The sequence below is a fragment of the Hirundo rustica genome, chromosome 12 (genome assembly GCF_015227805.2).
Source record: "Hirundo rustica isolate bHirRus1 chromosome 12, bHirRus1.pri.v3, whole genome shotgun sequence".
NCBI lineage: Eukaryota > Metazoa > Chordata > Aves > Passeriformes > Hirundinidae > Hirundo > Hirundo rustica.
The window spans coordinates 16,038,922-16,059,316 of NC_053461.1; the positions used below are offsets into that span (position 1 = coordinate 16,038,922).

General features: G+C 42.7%; 1 protein-coding gene across 2 annotated transcripts; it reads right to left on the bottom strand.

The window, feature by feature from the left end:
• Positions 1 to 2,116: 2,116 nt before the first annotated feature.
• EOGT (EGF domain specific O-linked N-acetylglucosamine transferase) lies at positions 2,117 to 19,898 on the bottom strand. 2 transcript variants are annotated; one of them, XM_040075851.2, is made up of 17 exons: positions 19,736 to 19,898; positions 19,221 to 19,267; positions 18,151 to 18,380; positions 17,696 to 17,796; positions 17,022 to 17,130; positions 16,841 to 16,935; positions 15,661 to 15,765; positions 14,945 to 15,051; positions 13,622 to 13,725; positions 10,995 to 11,087; positions 10,207 to 10,278; positions 9,639 to 9,725; positions 8,466 to 8,534; positions 7,557 to 7,618; positions 6,507 to 6,626; positions 5,519 to 5,621; positions 2,117 to 5,140 (listed from the first exon to the last, which is right to left on the bottom strand). In XM_040075851.2, exons 3-17 carry the CDS (start codon positions 18,358 to 18,360, stop codon positions 4,994 to 4,996), a joined length of 1,584 nt encoding a protein of 527 aa, XP_039931785.1. In that variant the 5' UTR covers positions 18,361 to 18,380; positions 19,221 to 19,267; positions 19,736 to 19,898; the 3' UTR covers positions 2,117 to 4,993. The 2 variants fall into 2 exon arrangements, with proteins under 2 accessions (XP_039931785.1, XP_039931784.1); XM_040075850.2 differs by having other exon boundaries at positions 18,151 to 18,375; positions 19,736 to 19,897.
• Positions 19,899 to 20,395: the final 497 nt, after the last annotated feature.

Consider the following 20,395-nt stretch of genomic DNA (forward strand, 5'->3'; position numbering starts at 1 on the left):
ACCCACTACCCAAAAGCTTTATGCACTTTGTGTACTACATTAATAAATACTTTTCTAAAGGCCAAAACAAGGTCTGATTTAAAAAAAGAAAAACAAGTCAGAAGAACAATGCCACTCTAGAAGTTATACCTATTCAAAACAAATTTATTCTTAGTAATAGTGCAATTTACCTTTTTCTTCCTACTGCTCCTCCTTTTTGATTTGCCATGTAATTATTGGAAAGGGAAAGGAAATCAAGAAAACATAAAGGAAATCAAATTTTAAAAAATTAAATTAAGTAGTTTGTTATTTGAGTTGTATTTACCTATCCAGAAGATAATGGTAATAACAACTACTTTATATTATATTATATTAATTATATTATAGTATGTTATATTATAGCTATTTATGCATTATTTATTCTATTTATATACAAAGGTTATTTCTGTATTTTACCTATATTTTTGTTTTCCCTGTATTGTGCTTTACCTATATGCCATATAACTATATACCTATATATTGTGTTTTAACTATAATATTGTTATATTATAAAAAATATTTCAGTGTTCCAAGAGAGGACAGCAGCCAGGAAAAAAATTACACTGTGACTGTGGTGTCAGCTCTACCCAAGCGTGGCAACACCCCCTTTCATCCTCCCCTGCCCTCTCCTCCAGCTCTCCAGCACAACTCTCCCAGGTCACCACCCAGTTTTTCAGCCCTGTCCCTTCTCCCCACAGCCCCCCTGCTCGGGGGTGCTGCTCCCCTCTCCTGGCTCAGACTCGAGGGAATTCAGAATTTCCTTTCCTCCCCCTGTACGTCCCTGCACTTTGTGACACGAGTATTTCCACTCCCCTCGCTTTTGGCTCTGTCCCAATGAGGTTTCCACGCATTTCATTTGATTTTTCACCACATTCCCAGAGCTCTCCCGAGCTCCAAGCTGGGGAATGACTCCCTGCCTGTTTTACCCATCTGAAACCTTGCCCTTGTTCCTCCCTCTTCACCTCTCTCTTTCCCTGTGTGCATCTCTCTACCAATTCTCTACAAATCCATTTCCCGCATCTCCCCCTCTTTCTTGAACGGAAAAAAAAAAAAAAAAACTTCTTTGATGGCCTTATTCATCATTTGCCGTATATTTTACATATATTGCAATTAGGAAGTAATTTGGCTTCTGATTTTGATGGTGTAAATTGTAACATCTGCACCGCCTCACCCTTCTCATGGGACTGAAAACGGAATAAAATCTTTCAAAACACCCCTCAGGAGCCACATCTCTGGGTCAGAAAAAGGGTTTTTCTGACAATGGTCACAAGTTTTTCTAACAATTATAAGTTTGATCCATTTACAGATGGGGGGTTAATCCTCCAATTCCAGCTCCAGATAATAAAGTCACATTCTCCCAGTTTACTCCTCCCCAATTCACTTTTGTTTATACTTTTTGGGGCCTGAGGCTGAAGGGTGTCCTTTATGGAGTTTAGAGTTATGCACAAATGCAGAACACAATTTGAAAAATATAAAATCTAAAATCCTAAGGCACCAGCAGCACCCTCACAGGTCTGAGGTGAGGACCTGAAATGCGAGAATGAGGAGAGTTCATAAATGAGCAACAAATCCCAACCTTCTGTGGCCACTTCAGGCCCAAAGCCAGAGGGGATTCAATAGCAGTTCATTTATTTCAGGCAAAAAGCCCAATCCAGGAGAAATGTGTGTTCAGAGGAGTGGAAGTAAGAGCTCAACTTCGGGCAAACACTGCAAATTGAAACAATTATTCAGTGTTGAAATCAAACCTTTTACCCTTCTGAGCAGATAAAAAGCTCTTAAGGAGAACGTTTCCTTCAGTTTTTCTCCTTAAAAAAAATTTCAGGATTAAGGGATATGCTAAACCCTGAGTTATCTCATTAATAGTACTGGTAAGATTAACAGCAAAAATTAAACAATTCCATTATTACTTAATGGTTTTTAAAAATGTATTGCCTTAATATTTATAATCAGACTCTTAAGATTAATAATGCTGATTTGTCACCTCCCCACCACAGACCATTTCTCACACTTACCCAACTTCCACAGAAGTTCCCAAAGAAAAAACTGAAATTACATCTTTACAAATTCTGAAGTAAAAAGGAAAAAAAAAACACATGCATCCATAAATTATTTTTTATTCCAAACCCACCTCTTGGTTTACATTGTACAGGGAGCAGAGGCAATCCCAAAAGCACTCAGGACTTGCAACATTACACAAAATCCCCAAACTGAATTCATCTCACTGATGCCAAAGTGCCCCTTAACCTCTAACCTTGGGTAAACTGGAGAGACCGAAAATATTTTTTTAAAAAAATTAGAAGTAGGAAGGAACAAGATTCCCATGGTCTGTCAGGAAATCTTAACCCAGAGCTATATCCTGCCTTAAGATCAAGTGGCCCAAAAGTCTCGTGGATTCCCTCAAATTCCAACTTCCAGACAGACCCAAGAAGGTCCAGATGCTCTTCAAGCCACAACCCAGACCTCTCCTGTTGTCCAAACTCCCTCAGGATTTATTGGCAAAACCCAAAAACCCAACCAAACCTCCCGCTGCTGCCAAGAAAATTGTGTGCTACTTGTAAAGTTAATAACACAAACAGGTTTTTCATCCCAGCAATATTAAGCCATAAAAGCTGAATATCACGTTGGCCATCAGCTGTTGACACTGCACTCGAATTTTGCTGAAACTGGTGAATGCTGGCAGGATATTTTGCCCGTGGATTAAGTCCCTGCAGCCTCTCCTCCACACATATGTTCAACCATTTGTTTCAGTGATCCCTTGAAAGGGCAGCTCCTCATTAGCTGCTCCTGTGCAGACTCAAGCACCCCCTCACCGCCTCCAGCAGCATCACCTGCACCACAGGAAGTTAAATACAAAGATTTTCACAAACCAGTCTTCAAATGCCCAGCACTAAAGCCAGCAGTGCAGCTTGGCAGCATCACCTCTGAATGATTCTTGAGTAAATACACCTGAATGTCACTTTGGACCTCAGAACATCAGCCTGTCATGGCAGGAGAAAGCAGAGACACGTGACTCCACGCAATTAATAGTATTTAAAACATCTGCCTCTAAAACCCGGCAAACTACCAAAAAATTTACACTTATTTTTTTTCTTTAATTTAAAAAGCTTTTTATTAAAAAAAAAAAAATTATGTGCACAGTTCATAATTAAATGTCTTCTTTCTTTTGACCTGGTTTCATTCAAACACAGACATTTTACTGGCTTAAGTTTTATACATTTTTTTTTGCTTTAAAGATTCCACAAGGTAACAAAACCCCACAGACACATACAAATACAGGAAATGGTATTGCTCAAGGGGTTTTTTTTCTTTTTTTTTTTTTTTTCTTTTTTTCACCCTCATATTAGGAAGTGCAATTTTGCTTCTATCTATGGTCCTTTAAAGTGAAACAGTTCTCTCCCTCAGTAAAAACAACACTCTCCAGGAAGAATTGCACCACATACACAAAATATATGAAGGTCTCAGCTCTACCCAGCTTCCCCCATGCACTGATTAAGGTCGTGAGAGATCTATATGAAAATTGTGCTTACAGTAACTCATCCCCACCAGCTCAGACAGGTCAGTAAATGCACCCACACTCTGTGAAACTGCTGGGGAAGGGAAGTCAATAGCATCCACAATTAGAGCAGTGAAATGTTTGTATTTACCGGAACTCTCCTGCTTTTCCATACAAATGTGTGCCAGCCCCGAGCCACTGGGATTATATGGATGAACTGCAAGTCCAGCATGGGGATACATTCCCCAAAAATCCATAATTTAGCACAGAACTCAAGGGTTTTATCTCACTGAACTCGATTCTTCTACACATCTTTCTGGCCCCGCTTAAGACAAAAGAAGTACTACCTTTATTTTCCACACTAGAACAGCTCAGCTCCAGAGGGGATTTCAAAAAGAACTCAGCTTTGGTTTAAGATTCCCTTCACTGAAAACAGTGAACTGTGCTACTGGCTTTGGAAAGATTTCATTTAAAAAGTTTTCTGGATTAACTCTTCAACATTTTGACGAAACAAGAATATTAAAAATTAGGCTTTTAGTGACTCCAAGAACAGGGTTCCTCAATTTTTTTCCTTTCAGCTGCAGCTGAAAGACACTCTACACATTTAATCATTTGTCCCTAAAAAAGGACTAGAAGGCCATTCCCTTTAGAATCCTCAAAAAAATTCAAGTTTTATTCCAATTTGCTCTAGTTTTCCAATGCAGAGTGCTGGTTTTTGGGAAAAAGTAGGAAACACCCAGATTACCTGAAAAATTTTAAGTTCTCACTTAGAAAATATTTACCTGACAGAAAACTGACTGAGCCTCCTGTGCAGATCTCTTGCATTGGAGCATCTATAACTACAGGGACATGAGTCAAAGTTTATATTTAAATGCAAAACCACAAGACTGTGCTCTCCAATGTGAAAATGTTCCTAAATTTAAAGTAGAAGCTTGCAGTATCTGTCGAGCCTGAATCTACCCCAGAGCACCTTACATGAAATGGGTGGACATATCCTTGTATAAAGAGCATTTCGGAACCTGGAACGTAGAAATGCAGCACAAAAAACCCCAGAAAGAGTCTGAAAAATAGCTTTACATATCAAAACCTCCCAGATTAGAAAGGAATTATAACGACAAGGTACTAATTAACAATGGGTTATTTCCCTCATAGGGGGAAATCTATTTTTTTATGGGCACGTAGGGACATGACAAGGGGGAATGGCTTCAAACTGACAGCGAGTGGGTTTAGGTTGGATACAAGGGATAAATTCTTTGCTGTGAGGGTGAGGAAGCCCTGGCACAGGGTGCCCAGAGCAGCTGAGGCTGCCCCTGGATCCCTGGCAGTGTCCAAGGCCAGGTTGAACAGGGCTTGGAGCAGCCTGGGATAGTGGAAGATGTCCCTGCCCATGGCAGAGGGTGGAATGAGATGGGTTTTAAAATCCCTTCCACCCCAGGCCATTCTGTGATTAATTAAAAACAGTATTTCAGTCAGAAGTCTGAATTAGAATTCATCATGTTTTACCCTAAATGGCCACTTAGAATGCTGTGAAACATGATTTGCAGCCAGAAGCACCAAATACATAAATTCTTCCACATCAAAGGAGTAGTTTGTAAATTTTGGATGTTCTCCCAGTGTTGGGTGGTGTCCCTAGAAAAACAAGATAAGGACTGTTAGATGGAAAAAGAAAGAGATCAATACATCTTCCATTCAAAAAAAGCAAGGAAAAAACTGAGGATCTGCCATTAAAATTTATTATTTCTGATCCACTGATCTGCACTGAGGCAAAAGAATCGGCAAAGGAACTGCATAACAGCCATGCTATGAATGGTTCATGGCCAATTAATTTCATTTCTCTTCTTCCCTCAGCCATTAATATCAAATGATTTCTTAATCTTAACAGGGAAGTTAATTTGGCCTAAAGAATGAATATCATATTTCAAATATCAGAACACAGGGAGGTAAAGCAGGATAACTGTGAAGTCCTCCAGTTACAGCGCCTCGCCCTCCCAGAGTGGCCATCATTACCTGATCCTGAGGGAATACTTTATTCTTTTTCCTCCAAGTGATGTAATGAATGCCTCTCAGCCTTGCCAGATCCAGGTAACAACGTTCATCTTCACAATTGTATCTAGGGACAGGCAGAAATAAAAAAAAAAAACAACAAACAACATAATTTACCTACAGAGATTATGCTGAAGTTACCAGGGTGAAACGGGAAAAAAAATGGAAATGTCTGTAGGCCAGTTCTAAGGCACCAAAACCACAGACAAGTTCTGCTCCACTGAAACCAGGGCTGCCTTCTGCTCTCAAGATGTGGCCTTGGAGGCAGATTGAGGCACATCTGCACGTCAGACATGTCCCTGTCCAGCTGCAGCAGCTCTTGGACATGTGAAAAACAACCCCTGAGGTTCTGAACTTATTTGGAGACTGGACAAAACATTCTCGAGCCAAGACTACGCTGCAAAACACCAGTTCTGTAGCCTTCCCACAGCAGAATTTCCCAGGATGGAGAATTCAGAGCTCTTCTAACAAGCATTCTGGACTTCTGCTTTGTTCTGTGGATCAGTGTCTGCTAACACCCCCACTTTGTGACAAAATATGCTTAAAAGGAAGCTACAAGAGAAATTTAGGCAAAACACAACACAGGATTGACCTTGGCCAGCAAGCTGGTGCTCTTGGCCTGAGCAGAAAAAGGAGGATTTGAAAACCTCCAGGGGGTTGCTAGCACATAATGAGTTCATGTCAATAATAGCCCTGGACATGCACATAATCAATTCACCTGGATCACTAAAACATCATCAGATCTCAGACTCGCCAAGGCAGAACCTGAGCAATGAGGTTTCCTCATTGTTTGCCTTTTCCCCATTATATTTATACCATGGAAGATTAAGAAATCACTGGCTAAGCCTGTATGATATAATTACACTGTATTTTACAATGAAAGCTTTCTCTGTTCCGATCCCCAGGAGAAGAATTGTATGTGCAATAGAGGGGGAAGGAGAGACAGACTTACAGCTCAAACACAACAGCCCAGTCTGGCAGAAAGAGCAGGTGGGTCAGCCCAGCTCCATGAATCCCAATGAATATATCAGAGTTGTGGGTAATTCTCAGCTGCTCCGAAAATTCAAGTTCTCTGCAGACAACACAACAGAAGTGGTGATGATGTGGCAGCTCTATGCACCCCAGCAGAACATGGGGAAAGCACAAAATTGGCTTCAGGGGGTATTGAAAGATAGAGCTGATTTTTCAAGGAACAATGCTAGGAATCACAAATGCTGCAGCCAGCAGTAGCTCAGCATGAAAGTAAAAGAAATGCAGGCAGATTTCAAAACTTCACAAGAATTTGTTGCAAAAATATTTTTGTCGACTGGAAGTTTTTGTGAATGTAAAGGTTTTTCTTTTTACTTACCTTTTAAAAAATGCATCACCTTAACAAAAAAAAACAAACCAAAAAGTAAGAACAAAATGCCCCAGACCTGTTTCTGAACTGCATTCAATGTGATGTAAAATACACAAATAAACACCCTCCCACTGTCTCTTTTTGGTCAGAACACAGATGTGCCAGTGCTGCTTCAGTTTCTCACCCCTGTGCATGATTCATGACAGCTCCAGGTGGAGCTGCTGCCATTTGGGACAGGCATGCATTGTTTGGGAACTTTTCCTTCAATCCATTTCTTCCTGGCACGGTGCCTGCTACACCTGGCACCACAAACTGACCTCAGGTGGTGTCTTCAGGGGCCACCAGAGCAGCAGATCATCAGAGTTGTCATTGATTACTAAACTCAGGCTCACATAAAATAACACGCTGACATTGCACAAGAGAAACCCCTGTTAACTCAGATATTGCAGAGCAATATGCAAAAAGGTGACGGGAGAGGGAACAAAAGGGATTTCAAACCTTGCTCATTGTACAGTGGCTTTAACCTGAGCAGTGCATTATGGACCTCACCCAGCTTTTCCCGGCCAGTCCTTGCATTTTGCCCAGGTCACACCTGGGGACAGACAGAGCTGTCAGCAGCCACAGGCAGCACGAGCTCACACCAGCTTCCTCCACCCAACTCACTTGTACTTGTAGTCCACCACTTTGACCTCCAGCGTTGACACTGTTTTCAAAGCATTCACAAGCTGGGGAGAACAATAAAAAGACAAGGATTTGGTGTCCTCCCTCAGTTAACTGCACCCTTGCACTCCTGACCTGGTAAAGATAAAACCAACTTCTCTCCTTGCCATGCTACCAGAACACAAACTGTGTGCAGCAGTGGAGGCATCAGCTGAGGACAGCCCAGCAGATAAAGCACAAATCCTGTGCTCTGTCTGCTCTGCCACTGAGCTACAGCACAAACCTCAGTTTCTCCCTACATAAGGTGGGGATGATAATCCTGATTCATTTTTGAATTGATTTGTTGAATTCGTTTGTCAGGCACTAACAGCAGAGAATGAAAACAGGTATGAAAACATTAAGTATTATCATTTTACCATGAAAAAAGCTTTTACACAAGTCCACGAAGTTGCATGATTCAAAACCATGAATCAGTATGAAAATTCATTATGTTCTGAGTGCACAAACTCTGATAGAAGGGCTCATGCATTCCAATCTGCAGGCATTACAAAGGGTTTTCTTAGGCTTCAACACTGGAGACGCTATAAATAAAAGGAATAATCTGAAAGTGGAATAATTTAATTTTATCAGAAGATCTACAGTGTCTGTTTGCTCAGAGGAAATACTTTTAGTATTACATTTGTAGTCTTCCACTGGATATTTATAAAGGGCAGCAAGGTTCAGTGTCTGGGGTACAGAAATGGAGACTGCCTAAAAGACATTTTAGAACAAATTAATATAAACATTGGACATATTTGTCTGAGATTTGCCAGAAAATAGATGTCTTGGCTGCACCTGAAATAATCCATAAATCTAATAAGCATAATTTCACTTCTAATAAACATTTTTTTTTAAAGATATAAAGGACCACACCTCATTCTGGTTTAATATTTTCCGGTAATCTGTGCTGCGTGCGAGGATGGTGACTCGAATTTTCCCATCCTAAAAAGAAAGAAGCGGCAGTGTATTAGCTAAGAGGCAGCCCTCACAAAAAAAACAATCCCAAACTCTCCCATATTCACTTCTGCCAATTATTTGAGGAGCTAAATATGCTCCTTCCACATGTAATAAATAGGTGATGTAACCACCTTAAAAGTCACATCATATTTTCTGACAGATTCAAAGCATCAAAAACTTTCTGGAAGTCTGATTATTAACCAAGAACTAAATATTTTCTGAAGGATTTCTTTTATCCAGTACAAAAGAGCCTTTGTATTACACATTATATGGCAGATTTTTGGAAGCTGGAAAGCAGCTTTCTGGATGGCTTGTGCACAAGTTCCTTGGGAAAAAAATATTTCACTTCTATAACAGTTCCTCCTTTTACCTCTTTTAATTAATTGGACTCACAGGGGTGAGCGTTCCAAGTGAAATAAAGAGATTTAACTGCATGACTCCCATTAGTGTCAGCAGGAGAAGCATAACTAAATGCCTGTGCAGAGCTCTGAATGTGCCCCTCAGCAATAATATGTGGGCTACTCTCCAGCAGACACTTCAGCCTCAGCTAGCCCAGAACTGCCCTGGCCACCAAGGCAACGTGCAAAAACCATCAGTGTGAGCAACAGAGAAGCCCAGACCAAACAGATGGTGCTGGGCAATCATGGAAGGACCAGATTTCACTGTTCCCAGCTCCGATCCCAGCTCAGCGGCATCCAAAGGGATTGACAAAGGGCAAGCTCTGCTCTGCGGGATCCCCACTGCTGCCCCATGGAACACGTGTCTGACTTAGCTAGGGAGGACACAAGGGCCTCCAGCTCAGAGAATGGATACAGGGATGAGACCCTAAGGTCGGAAGGAGGATGCTCTGAAGCCTCTCCTACAGAAATAAGACATAAGAGTAACTTCTACAAACATACACAAATGTTCTCTGCAGGGAAAACCCAAACCCCTAAACATCACAAAAACCCCCAAACCCTAAACATCACAGGGAGGGACAAAAAGTACACAGATACACCCCCACTACCCCCTGGGTTCAATTTTGCTCCTGCTGTTCCCTGGCAAGAACCACCAGCTCCATATTACAGCTGCTTTATGCAGTTATCACACCTTGGGTCCTTCCTGGGTAATATTTAATCTGTGCAGCACATGCTGAGCAAAGGCTCGGAACAGCCCCGTGCCGTGACAGCCAGAGATCTGAAATTAAAAAAAGCAGTTGTTAATAGATGAAGTTATTTTGCTCAGAAAACTGAGCTTTGTGATGGGGTTTTCACCATTCTTGTGGAACAAAAGCCCAGTGTCGAGCACTGTGCTATTCACTGTAACACAAGTGGCACTTTCATTTAGAAGGAAATATAACTCTAGTGCTAGAGCCTGAGTGTGTGAGCTAATACTCTCAGGGAAGTCTGACTGTGTTCAAGCTCTTGTGCTCTGCAAAAATACCAGTTAGCTCAGTGCCCACCCATCAAAGAGGAATAATAATCACTTTTGAGCTGTGACATAGGAGACTGCACACAACCAGCTGGAGTAACCTTAAAATCCCAGTCTTTAGGGAAGATCATTCTGTTTGGAGTTGGAACCTCCACTGCAGTGCATTTCATGATACAGGAGGGATTCCCCAGCTCAGATTCCACCCTTCCACAGCCCACAGTGAGAGTGGATGGATAAAGGGACTCACCAGAGGCGTGTTATAGAACAATCCATACCGCATCCGAGGCAGCAGAGAGAACACGGCTTCCTTAAAGCACACCTGGGAAGGGGATGAGGAGGAGTTACACCCCACTGCTGCCTTCCCCCGGGCCATTCCTGGCCAGCCCTGCCCCTAATGAGGCAGCAATTACTGCTCCTGCCAAGGACAGCCTGGCTTCCTCGGCTGCGCAGATGAATAGAACTTGGATCCCGAAAGAGCTCTCACTTGGAACGTGCAAGTGTGGGAAGAGGTGATGAAAACAGCCCAAAACAGAGCAAACACGGACTGAAGAGAAGGAAACCAGCTAGTGACTAGATTGAAGAGGCTCAAATGAGCTCTGAATGAACAGATGCTTTTTTTTCTTTTTTTTCTTTCTTTTTTTTTTAAATTTTTTTTATTTTTTTAATGATAAGCAGCAGGAATGCCAAGAGTTACGGGGGAAAGAAGCACCTCAGGAAGAAGCAGAACACTTTAGAAAGACCATCTGAAAACCCTTAACTTCAGTCAGGAGTCCTCCAGAAGCAAAACCCATTCATAAATACACCTCTCAGGACACCAAAGTTAGGTCCCTCTATGTAAAGGATAGACACACCACAGAATCAGGTTGCAGCTCTGTCTCTTGTTTCTGAGGTACAATACTCATATTACACAAATTAAACATGCATGGAAAGTATTAATGCTTTCCTCTGGAACACCCTTAACGCCAAGCAGCTCGAGAAGTTGTCACATTTGCTCCCTAGGGCCCGTGAATTAAAGCAAAATATAGAATTCCATACCCTTTTAGAGTCAAAAGTTTTCAAATGAATTATTTCATAGTCAGTAAATGCCTTCCATGTCTCACTGAAAAGGTCACCGTAGCCATACGAGCTCTAGGAGGAAAGCAAAGAAAAACCAAGGGTACAACAATTACATAAATGCATCTTAGAACCTCTCCTCGTGATTTACAGGTTCTGTATACGAGTTTTAATACAGTTAATATGTGCGACACCACCATGGGACTCAAGGCAGCCTAGCACAGAACACAGATATTACACAGCACCAAACTCTGTGTTTGCACTGGCAGATAACTCAAATTACCTCTCAGGTAGTTAATTTTTAATAAAAACTTCTATAAATTAGCAAACTAGTCAATTTCTTCAGTAGCAGAATATAATTTCTGAGTTGTGAGTGATAAATACTTACTACTTTTCCTAGAGCCAACAGAACACAAGTTAAATTTGAAGTAACACAAACGTAGGGATGGTAGAAGGCCTAAACCTCAACACCTGAGATTAAAAAACCAAAACCACCTGGGAATTCAAGTGCAGCACTGAAGCTTGAGGTAAAAAGTCAGAACAAGCTTGCTTTGCATTTGCTTGTTTTGGGATAGTCACTGGCCTACAGCACATGTATCACAAATTGGAGGCAATGGTCTGATTTGATGGAAGGAACAGCTAAGAGGTTTCTGTGCAGAGCAGTAAAAAACTTTCCCCTTTGCAGCAACATTCTGTGGGAAACTTTTAAAGAAGCAGCAGGGGCTCCTGCCTTCAGTCTGTCACCTTTCCTACACATCCTCTTGCTCTTTGAACGCAGTTAAATGTGCCCTCAGTAGCCCTGGTGCAGATTCTCACTAAAGCTTCCTTTCAAATCTGGGGCTGGCTCAGGCTGCTTGGGAAGTTGTGTGGGAACACTCCCAATAAGAAATTTGAAAATAGGATAAGGACAAATGATAGCAGGAGAGAACAGATACCTGGTGAAATGTAAAGGAATCTAAAGGGCACCAGATTTCCTTCGGTTCAAGAGGCCTTCCCCTTGCTCTGCCATTAGGTTTTAATGAATTTTACAATCCAGACTCCCCCTGGACATGCATTACAAGAACTGCTCTCCCAGATTAGAAGTGGAGAACTGATGAAAGCACCACTTTCTAACCCTCTCTGCTCCCCTTAAAAGTGCTTTATAAACATTTCTTCCCTGCATTCGCAGAGGATCTGCACACCAACACCCAGTGGAATTCCTGCTCATTTTCTGCTTTGTTTAACCTACATCTAAGGGCACTGCTCTTTAATAAGAACAGTAGCTAGGAAGTATGGCCAAATCTAATTACATCAAGGGAAAAAATAGAAAGGAGAATGAATAATAAGCTCAAGTCCACCCTTTGATGAGCACAGACAGCTCATCAGCAGTTGACTGGTGCCATCACCTGGTTTTACACAGCAATGAGCCCCAGCTGCCTGATCAGGTAATGCTCACTTAAAATGATAACAGTGTGGCACTGCTTTGAATGGTGCATTAGAAAGAGTTATTTGATTCTGCAACACGATATAAGACAAGGAGTTGCTTTTCAGAGTAATTTACAATGCTGTCTGACACCTGATCTTTTCAGAAAGCCATCAGAGCTGGATTAACAGGTCCCTGTGCAACACCTAGAGACCTCACTTATCTGACAGATGGCACTGATTTTTAGCTTTAAAATACAATAGAATTAGAAAAAAGAGTTTCTTCTGGCCAAACAGGTTTCTCATTAAACAGCAAGCAGGGGGTATTCACAGTTCTCTATTGAAATTTAGTTGTCCTAGCACTAAATACTCTGGAAAGAAAATTCAGCACTTCATGATCACAAAAAAGGTCTGGGAGACAGTGTCATATCAAATTCAAGAACTGTTATTTCTGGACCTAATTATGCATGTTATCTGGCATATTGCAAATTGCCCAGTTGTTTTTTTATTTAGTTTACCTCCTACACAACTTAAATACTGTCCAATAAAACTAACATTACTCTTAAATACAGTCATGGTTTCAACTCAGCAGTTCAGCAGAAACAGCCCCACTTAAAAACTTGTTTTATATATTATCATGGCAGCGTGAGAGGTGATTGAGGGAAATAACTGCAAGAAGGCTACTTAAGGGAATTAAATATTAAACTCTGTTTTAATATATATAAGGGTTTAATTTAGCTGTTTTCTTCTATACTACAGGCTGCACATTACTGATTCACAAACATGCTAGACTGCATTTCTTTTTAAATACAGAAGAAACAGTTGAGCAAATCTACTTCAGTATTCCAAGAGAAAAAAGTCTTCAAAAAAACCAGATAAAACTTCAAATGCTACAGATTAGAAATACAGATCAGCTTATTTTTGAGGTCACACACAAAAAAAAAAAAAAAAAAAAAAAAAAAAAAAAAAAAAAAAAAAGCATAACTGCGTACTACAAAGCTGAGCATTCCAACAGCACTTGGTTTATCATAGAAAATCTGTTCTCTAACTATTACCCATGCACCTGTATTAAAAAGGATCCAGAAATGTATCAGTTCCACATGGCTATGCCCACAAGAGAGCTAAGGATTGGCTACTAAAACCTCCAGAGCCTCAGTAAAGCAGAAACACAACTCATCACAAAAATGTTAAAAGCACAGCGGACTTACAGTGTCCCACATGACTATGTTGACATCAGTACTGAAGGAATTATTGATATGCTGGGTAATGTAAAGATTGACAAAATCACAGAAGTGATGGTACATATTAACACCTGAGAAAGAAACAATTGTTAGCAAAACACTGCATTACTTGCTCCAGGTTTTTTTGGTTTATGCATTTTTCCTGATTAGCATCCTGCATTTTATATTAGCTTTTCCTGCTTCTGACTCCTTGAATCCTCCTAATACAGCCTAAAAAATTCTTTCCTTTCTAAAAGGAAGGAATCAAGGAAAGAAATCTGAGGTAATATGTGTTTTTAAAAAGTACAAAAGAGTTAGAGGAGTGGCCAAAGGAAGGAATAAGATGAGCTTCATGTGCTGTTTCACTTTACAGTCTGCAGCTGATTTCTGAAGGACATGAAAGGGTTTCCTGCTTTAACACAGCTCAGTCAGACATAAGAAAACCTGAAAACTGGTCTTCAGCACAGGTCTGGGTTCTGCTTTAGTGGGGCTGAGGGAAGCTCTGTCTGTGGGACCACAAGACAGAACTTGTACTTTCCCACAAGTCCTTCCTCAGGCCTTCCCTCTTGTTCATTCCTGGTGCACAAAAATCTCCCATGAAACAAAGGGGGGAACACAAAGGAGGCAACACAGTCCAGTGAGTTCCCTGCAACACCTTTGCTTAAAATGTCAGGCAGTGGCAGGGGAAGAGGAGGAATTGGGGTCACAGCTGTGTCACAGGGACAGGACACAGCACACGAGCACCCCACGGCAGCTGCTGGGTTTGTCCACCCTCCTCCATCCTCCAGCACCAACAAAAGGGCTGGTGAAGCTCAAAAAAATGCCAGATTCCCGTAGGTGCCTGGGTGCTGCCCCTCTTGGAACAGCTCCTCTCCTCCCCATCATCCCACGCGCACAGAACCCTGCTGCTGAGCACGTACTGCTGCAGGACACAGACACCCACACTTTGTGTTTCGTGGCATGGAACCTGTCATGCAGAAACACGGGCAGAACAGCCCCTGGCACAGTGTCAAACCCTGCCAAACCACAGTCCAGAGAACAACTGTGCAGGGCAAACAAGAGGAAATCGTTCTGATCATTTTTTTTTTTTCTTTAATCATCTGTAGAAAATCATAAGGTTTTCAAATTTCAGTTTCCAAGTTCGTCACTGGAACTACACCAAAAAAAGGAACTAAAAAGCCACATAATTTTTCATATTAGAAGTGAACTTAACTGTCACAAAGGCATAATGTAGATGGGCAAGCTGAATGTGAGCTTTTTTTACTTCAGTACGAAAAACACCTAAAAAAATAAACTAAAGATACCAATTACCTGCATCTAATTTCATGAAGTACGTTGGCTTTTCAATAACAATGTCACACTTCTCATCCTCTAGAGGCCTGAAGTCTAGTGCAGTGAATGTCTGGAGTTCTGCAAACCTAGAAAGACACAATCACACAGAATATGCTTTGACATCAACTCACTTAAACAAATGTACTTCATATGTCTCAGGTTTAGCAACTGTCCTTCCAGTCCATTTCAGTTAACAGGACTGCTAAAAACTGATAGAGTCTGACAATTAAAATGATTTGAAATTATAATGGAAGGTTCTTCAGGGCTTCTAGAGGTTAAACACTGCCTTTGATCTCAGGAGTGAACAGCACCTTTGATCTCCAAATCAAGGCAGCAGGGATGTAACAAAGAGCTTCAGAGCCTGGATCTGTGGCTCCACTCAACTTGATCTGCCTTGCCAAAGACACTTAAGGGAGATTTCCGTGCTTTGGTTGGAATAACGAAGGTAGAGGCAGATGTTTTCACACCTTTTGCTGCTGCAAATGAGGCAGGACACAATTACACGCAGTGTGGTTCAGACTTTCTGCAGAGATGGAATTATCAGAGGTTTCTAGCATGAACTCTCAAATTGACCTTAAAAGGAGCAAGTCTTTCCTCAGTATGAAATCCCCTACACCCAGCTGGTAATGCCAATGACAAAAATCAAAACTAATTAGCAAGTGAACTTGGAAGCAGCCTTGACAAGAGATTCTTACCAAGACTGCAGAGGGCTCTTGCGTTGACCTTCGGCCAAAAATGCCTGAACGTCGAGGGTGCAATGACCGCCAATTTCTCCCTTCTGGAAAAAGTCTTCTTTGAATCTAATGCAAATTAGAAAAGGTCTATCAGCTGTTGTGCAACGGGGCTACCAGTGCCCTGCAATCTCAATTACACACTCAAGCCAGTGCTGCTTAGTCTCAGTTCAGCACGGCACTTCATACATATCTAAAACCTGAGCATTTTCCTCAGTGTAAATCAAGAATCTCCCACAGCTCCCAAATAAAGATAGTGGTGTCCTCGAAGGTCTACACATCATCTTAGAAAGCAGCACTAATCCACCCAGTGTTACTAAGAATTATTTACACAATACCCACACGAGTAATTTAATTAGATTTTCTTCCTGACAGTGAGGCATCACCGCATGACAGGACCATCACTGGTTGGAGTTTTTGTTTGTTTTTAACAAATTCTTAGCAAAATTTACCTCAGATTTCACAACCCACTTCGCTACCCAAGGATTTTATAAGACATATGAATTTTATTTGACATATGAAGAATGAGGTGGAAGAACAAATTTCCTGAAAACAAGTTGCCAGCTAAAAGCACGGTCTAAGCTTTCAGGACAGGCTGTGATGATGACAAAACCCATTATGAAGGGTAACATCAGTCTCAGTCATGAACCAGATCAAGACACTGACTTCAAAGACGAGGCAGAGGGTAATGCCAGCACCACTGGCATGGTTTTTACATCCAGTTTCCAATATGTAGCTTTTTAATTTGGGATGTGGAAGATCCAGGTTCAGATCTCTCCTCAGTCACCTCAGTATCTGAAAATGCAGCTCCTGGATCTGGTATAAAGGCACAGGAAATGTCTTGGTTCCTCAGACAAAAACAATTGTAATTTGTACATCATCTGATCAAGGAAGGACATGACTGAAACACGGAAACGTCTTCCACTCTTCCATCAGGGAGGATTTCATCATCATTCCATAAAACTGAGAGCTTGGGTTTTTACACCAGCAGCAGCAGCCAGCAATGAAGAGGTGTAGACCTTTACAGCAACAAGCCTCTGATCAGCAGTAAACCCGTGGCAGCAAGCAAACCAGCTTTGTTAACCAAATTCTCAAATCCTTTTCCCTGCCACCCCGTTTTTGCTATAACAGCCAAATCAGAGACCTGTCGTGGTTCCTCTTCACAGCTCGTAAATCAATGTACAAGTTTGTTGCTCTGCAATGCTGAAGGTACTGGGAACAGGTCAGAGATGAATCCCCCTGTTAAGAACAAGTAGAATTCCGTCAATAACAAAAATTATTTTTAAAAACAAGGGCAAAGTATCACATCTGTCAGAAATACCTACTGTTGCTGCAGGCTTGCAATGGGTTTTCACTTCACTGAGCCTCTCTCGAACATATCCAAAGTCTGCTTGTTTCCAGAATATCTGCTGGGCTGTCTCAATGTCACTTGCCCTGATGTGTGAAGGAGAGAGGAAACAAATCAAAGCCTGTTGCTCAATTCTAGTAATAACTTCAACAGATAAATTTTTTCCACTGAAAGTGGAACAGAAGAACTAGCCAGTTATTTTACTGGCATTTAAGATGCCAAAACAGGAAGCACTTATCAGCCGCATGTAAGTGAAAACATCAGTGAAAATTTAAAGCTATTCTCCCCTAAAAGGGTACAATTTTATTTTTTTTTCCCCCACATTTTTTCCTCTGTTTTTAAAGCTAAGAAAGGAAATGCAGTTATTTCAGGAATCTGAATTCAAGGCTAAATCAGAATAATGAAAACATTCTGGCAGGAAGCATTTATAGCAGTATTTTCTTCCTTAAAATGTTATTTTTTTTTTAAAATCATGTTGAAAGGCTCATCATGCATAAATACACACTCTCTCTCTCTATATATATATATATCCACAAAAATCATGCTTCAAATTCTAAATATCACAATAACATTTACTTCACAACTATATCAACATGAGCACTATGCTATTTTTTATCATAATGTACAGTAGGCATTTAAAATTAAACTTACCAGCCAGTTTCAACATAATCACACGCTGGGTAACTGAACCTGTTCTCTGATCTGCAAGATTTCTCATAACCCCAGCAGGATTTTAGTTTCTTCAAGTGTTTCTGCAACACAGAACGACTGAATCAGGTTTTGCAACAGGAAAATGGGAAATGACTTAAGTAAGCTGTTAGCTTTTAAATGACATCATGCTCATAAATCTTGCATAAAAGTCTTTTGGTTTTGGTCTGTTTTCAAACAGAGTTTGAGAAAAAACACCCAGATTCTCCATGCAGCAGAGGCTCCAAAGTGGACGCACAGGCACAACAACATCACTGTTGTCTTTTATAGGTTCTAAGACAAACCCTCTTCTCTGACTAATTGGCAATTAATCACCATCTTCTGTTACAACTCCCAAGAACAAACCACCCCAATAGGACATTTGAACAAACAAACAAACAGAAAAAAAGCAAACTTACTTTATATGGGCAAAGAGCATCCTGCTTACAGATGTCAGCAACGTGCTGGTTATTGTGCAGGAAGTAGGGGATATGCTCATCTGGCAAGTTGATGGCTTTGTAGCTATACAATGGCTCTTCTGGAATGTTTGGGAATTCAGTAGGATTTTCAGCTTGGGAATTGGCCAGAATTTCTTGCAGTAGCAATCCAAACACGAGCAACATAATCATGGCAACCTGTGAGTTCTGTACTTTATAAATAAAACAGAAAAAAAAAAAAAATTAACATATCTGCAGCATTTCAAGCACACCAGACAAAATTCAGTCAGACTCAGACGTACAGTCAAGCAATTTGTACTGGCATTTCTGGGGTGGTTTCTTTTTCCTGTGAAGACCAAACTTTCACTGAGAGGCCAGACTGCACAACCTCAGGATTATCTTTGAATCATTAGTCATTGAGTGTTATTACGCACTACAAACTCCCAGTCAAGCTAAAATGGGTGTGTTTACTTTAGCTAAATGCCAAGGGATCCTGAGAGTCCAGTGTGGAAACTAAGTATGGAGCATGTAATATCCAGTGAGAAGGGAGAAAAAGTAGAAGAACTGGGGGGGGAGGGGTGAGAAAAGAAGGATTTTTAGTTTTAAAATAAGTATGAAAATAATACATTCTCCACTTTGAGCTAATCATTAGCTGAGGAAGAAATGGGCAGACACAAATAGAGGGTCACAGATAAGTCTGTTAGAGGATGCCTGGTTTTAGTGCTTAATACCATAATAAAGAAATTTGACTACTGAGTATATCCTATATATATTCTATATATAATAAAATTGTATTTATATATATACACATGTGCACACAGAGGCCCACACATCTGTATACCCTAAAGCTGACTGCATACCTTCCTGCTAATGCAACCTTTTCATCTGACACCCCTGCTTTGAACCATTAAACTTCCTGAGGAAAAAAAAAATAAAAGAAGTATGGCCTGTATCTAAACTCCACCTTTTTTGGCGTTACAATTTGCTAAAATTTGCATGCTTGCTTTCAACTGAAGCCTTTAGCAAAATTCCTACCATACAAGTAGTTTTACCTGTTTGGTTTGAGAGGAACCACTTCAGATTTCCCAGGTACAGAAACCTAGAGCGGGGGAGGAAGGTGGAGTTAGACACGTCCTGCAGAAGGAGATTTCCTCAGGACACTGTCCTGCCCCTAGGGATGTGTTCCCAGCAGTGAGAGCAGCTTCCAAGCCCGGGCACTGTGCTCACCCCTCACTCGTGTCCCTCTCCCCGGCACACAGCCCGGGGCACGGGATATTTCAAAGGACCGCACCTCTCCCATCACAAACCCCGCGGTGCGCCCGAAACACGCGGCCCCTTACCCACCCCTGGGCGCTGGCTGAGGGGCTGTCACTTCGGGAAGGTGCCCAGCATCCTGTGCCGGCCCGTGCTGGGATCCATGACAGACCCAGCCCCGGACCCAGCCGGGTGGTGCCGGACCCACGCTTGTCATGCCCGCGCTGGACCCGGCGCCACCGCCCCGGCACAGCATCGCCCCTCACCGCGTATCCCGTCCCATCCCATCCCGTCCCGTCCCATCCCATCTCACCGGCTGTCTGTCTCAGCCCCGCCGGCCCCGAGGAGCCCCGCGGCCCGCGGGACCGGCCGCTGCTCCTGTTGGGCGCTCTCCGCCGGCCTCAATCCTCATGTCCCGGGGCAGCGCTCGGCCCGGCCCCGCCGGGCTCCGGGGGAAGCGGGTGCGAGGGAGAGGCGGGCGGCACGGCCGCAGGGAGCGGCAGCAAGGACCGCCCCGCCCGGGGCGGCGGGAGCCGGGCAAGGAGGCAGGGGAGGAGGCAGGGGAGGAAGGCAGGGAAGGAAGGCAGGGAAGGAGGAGCCGGCCGCGCCGGGCGCGGGTCGGGCTCCGGCGGCGCGGCTCAGGTGGGGCCCCCAGCGAAGGGCACCTGCCCGCGGGGCAGCAGCGGCGGAGCGGCCGCGTCTTCCTTCTGCTGCCGGAAATTAAGCGCTGCCGCCCCGGGAGCGGCGAGCGCAGGATGCGGAGGAAAAGGCCCTTTTCCTGCCGCGGCCCGGCAGGAAGCGCAGGCTCCGGCACCCCATTGTTCCAGGCGTCCCCCCGAGCCCAGGCCGGCGGCAGCGGGGCCGGGGCCGGCCCGGGACCGCCGCGCTCACCAAGAGCCCCAGGAACAAGGGCAGAGGGTCATGGACGCCCCGCTGTCCCTGGCACACGGCAGCGCTCCTGCCTGGCCGGCAC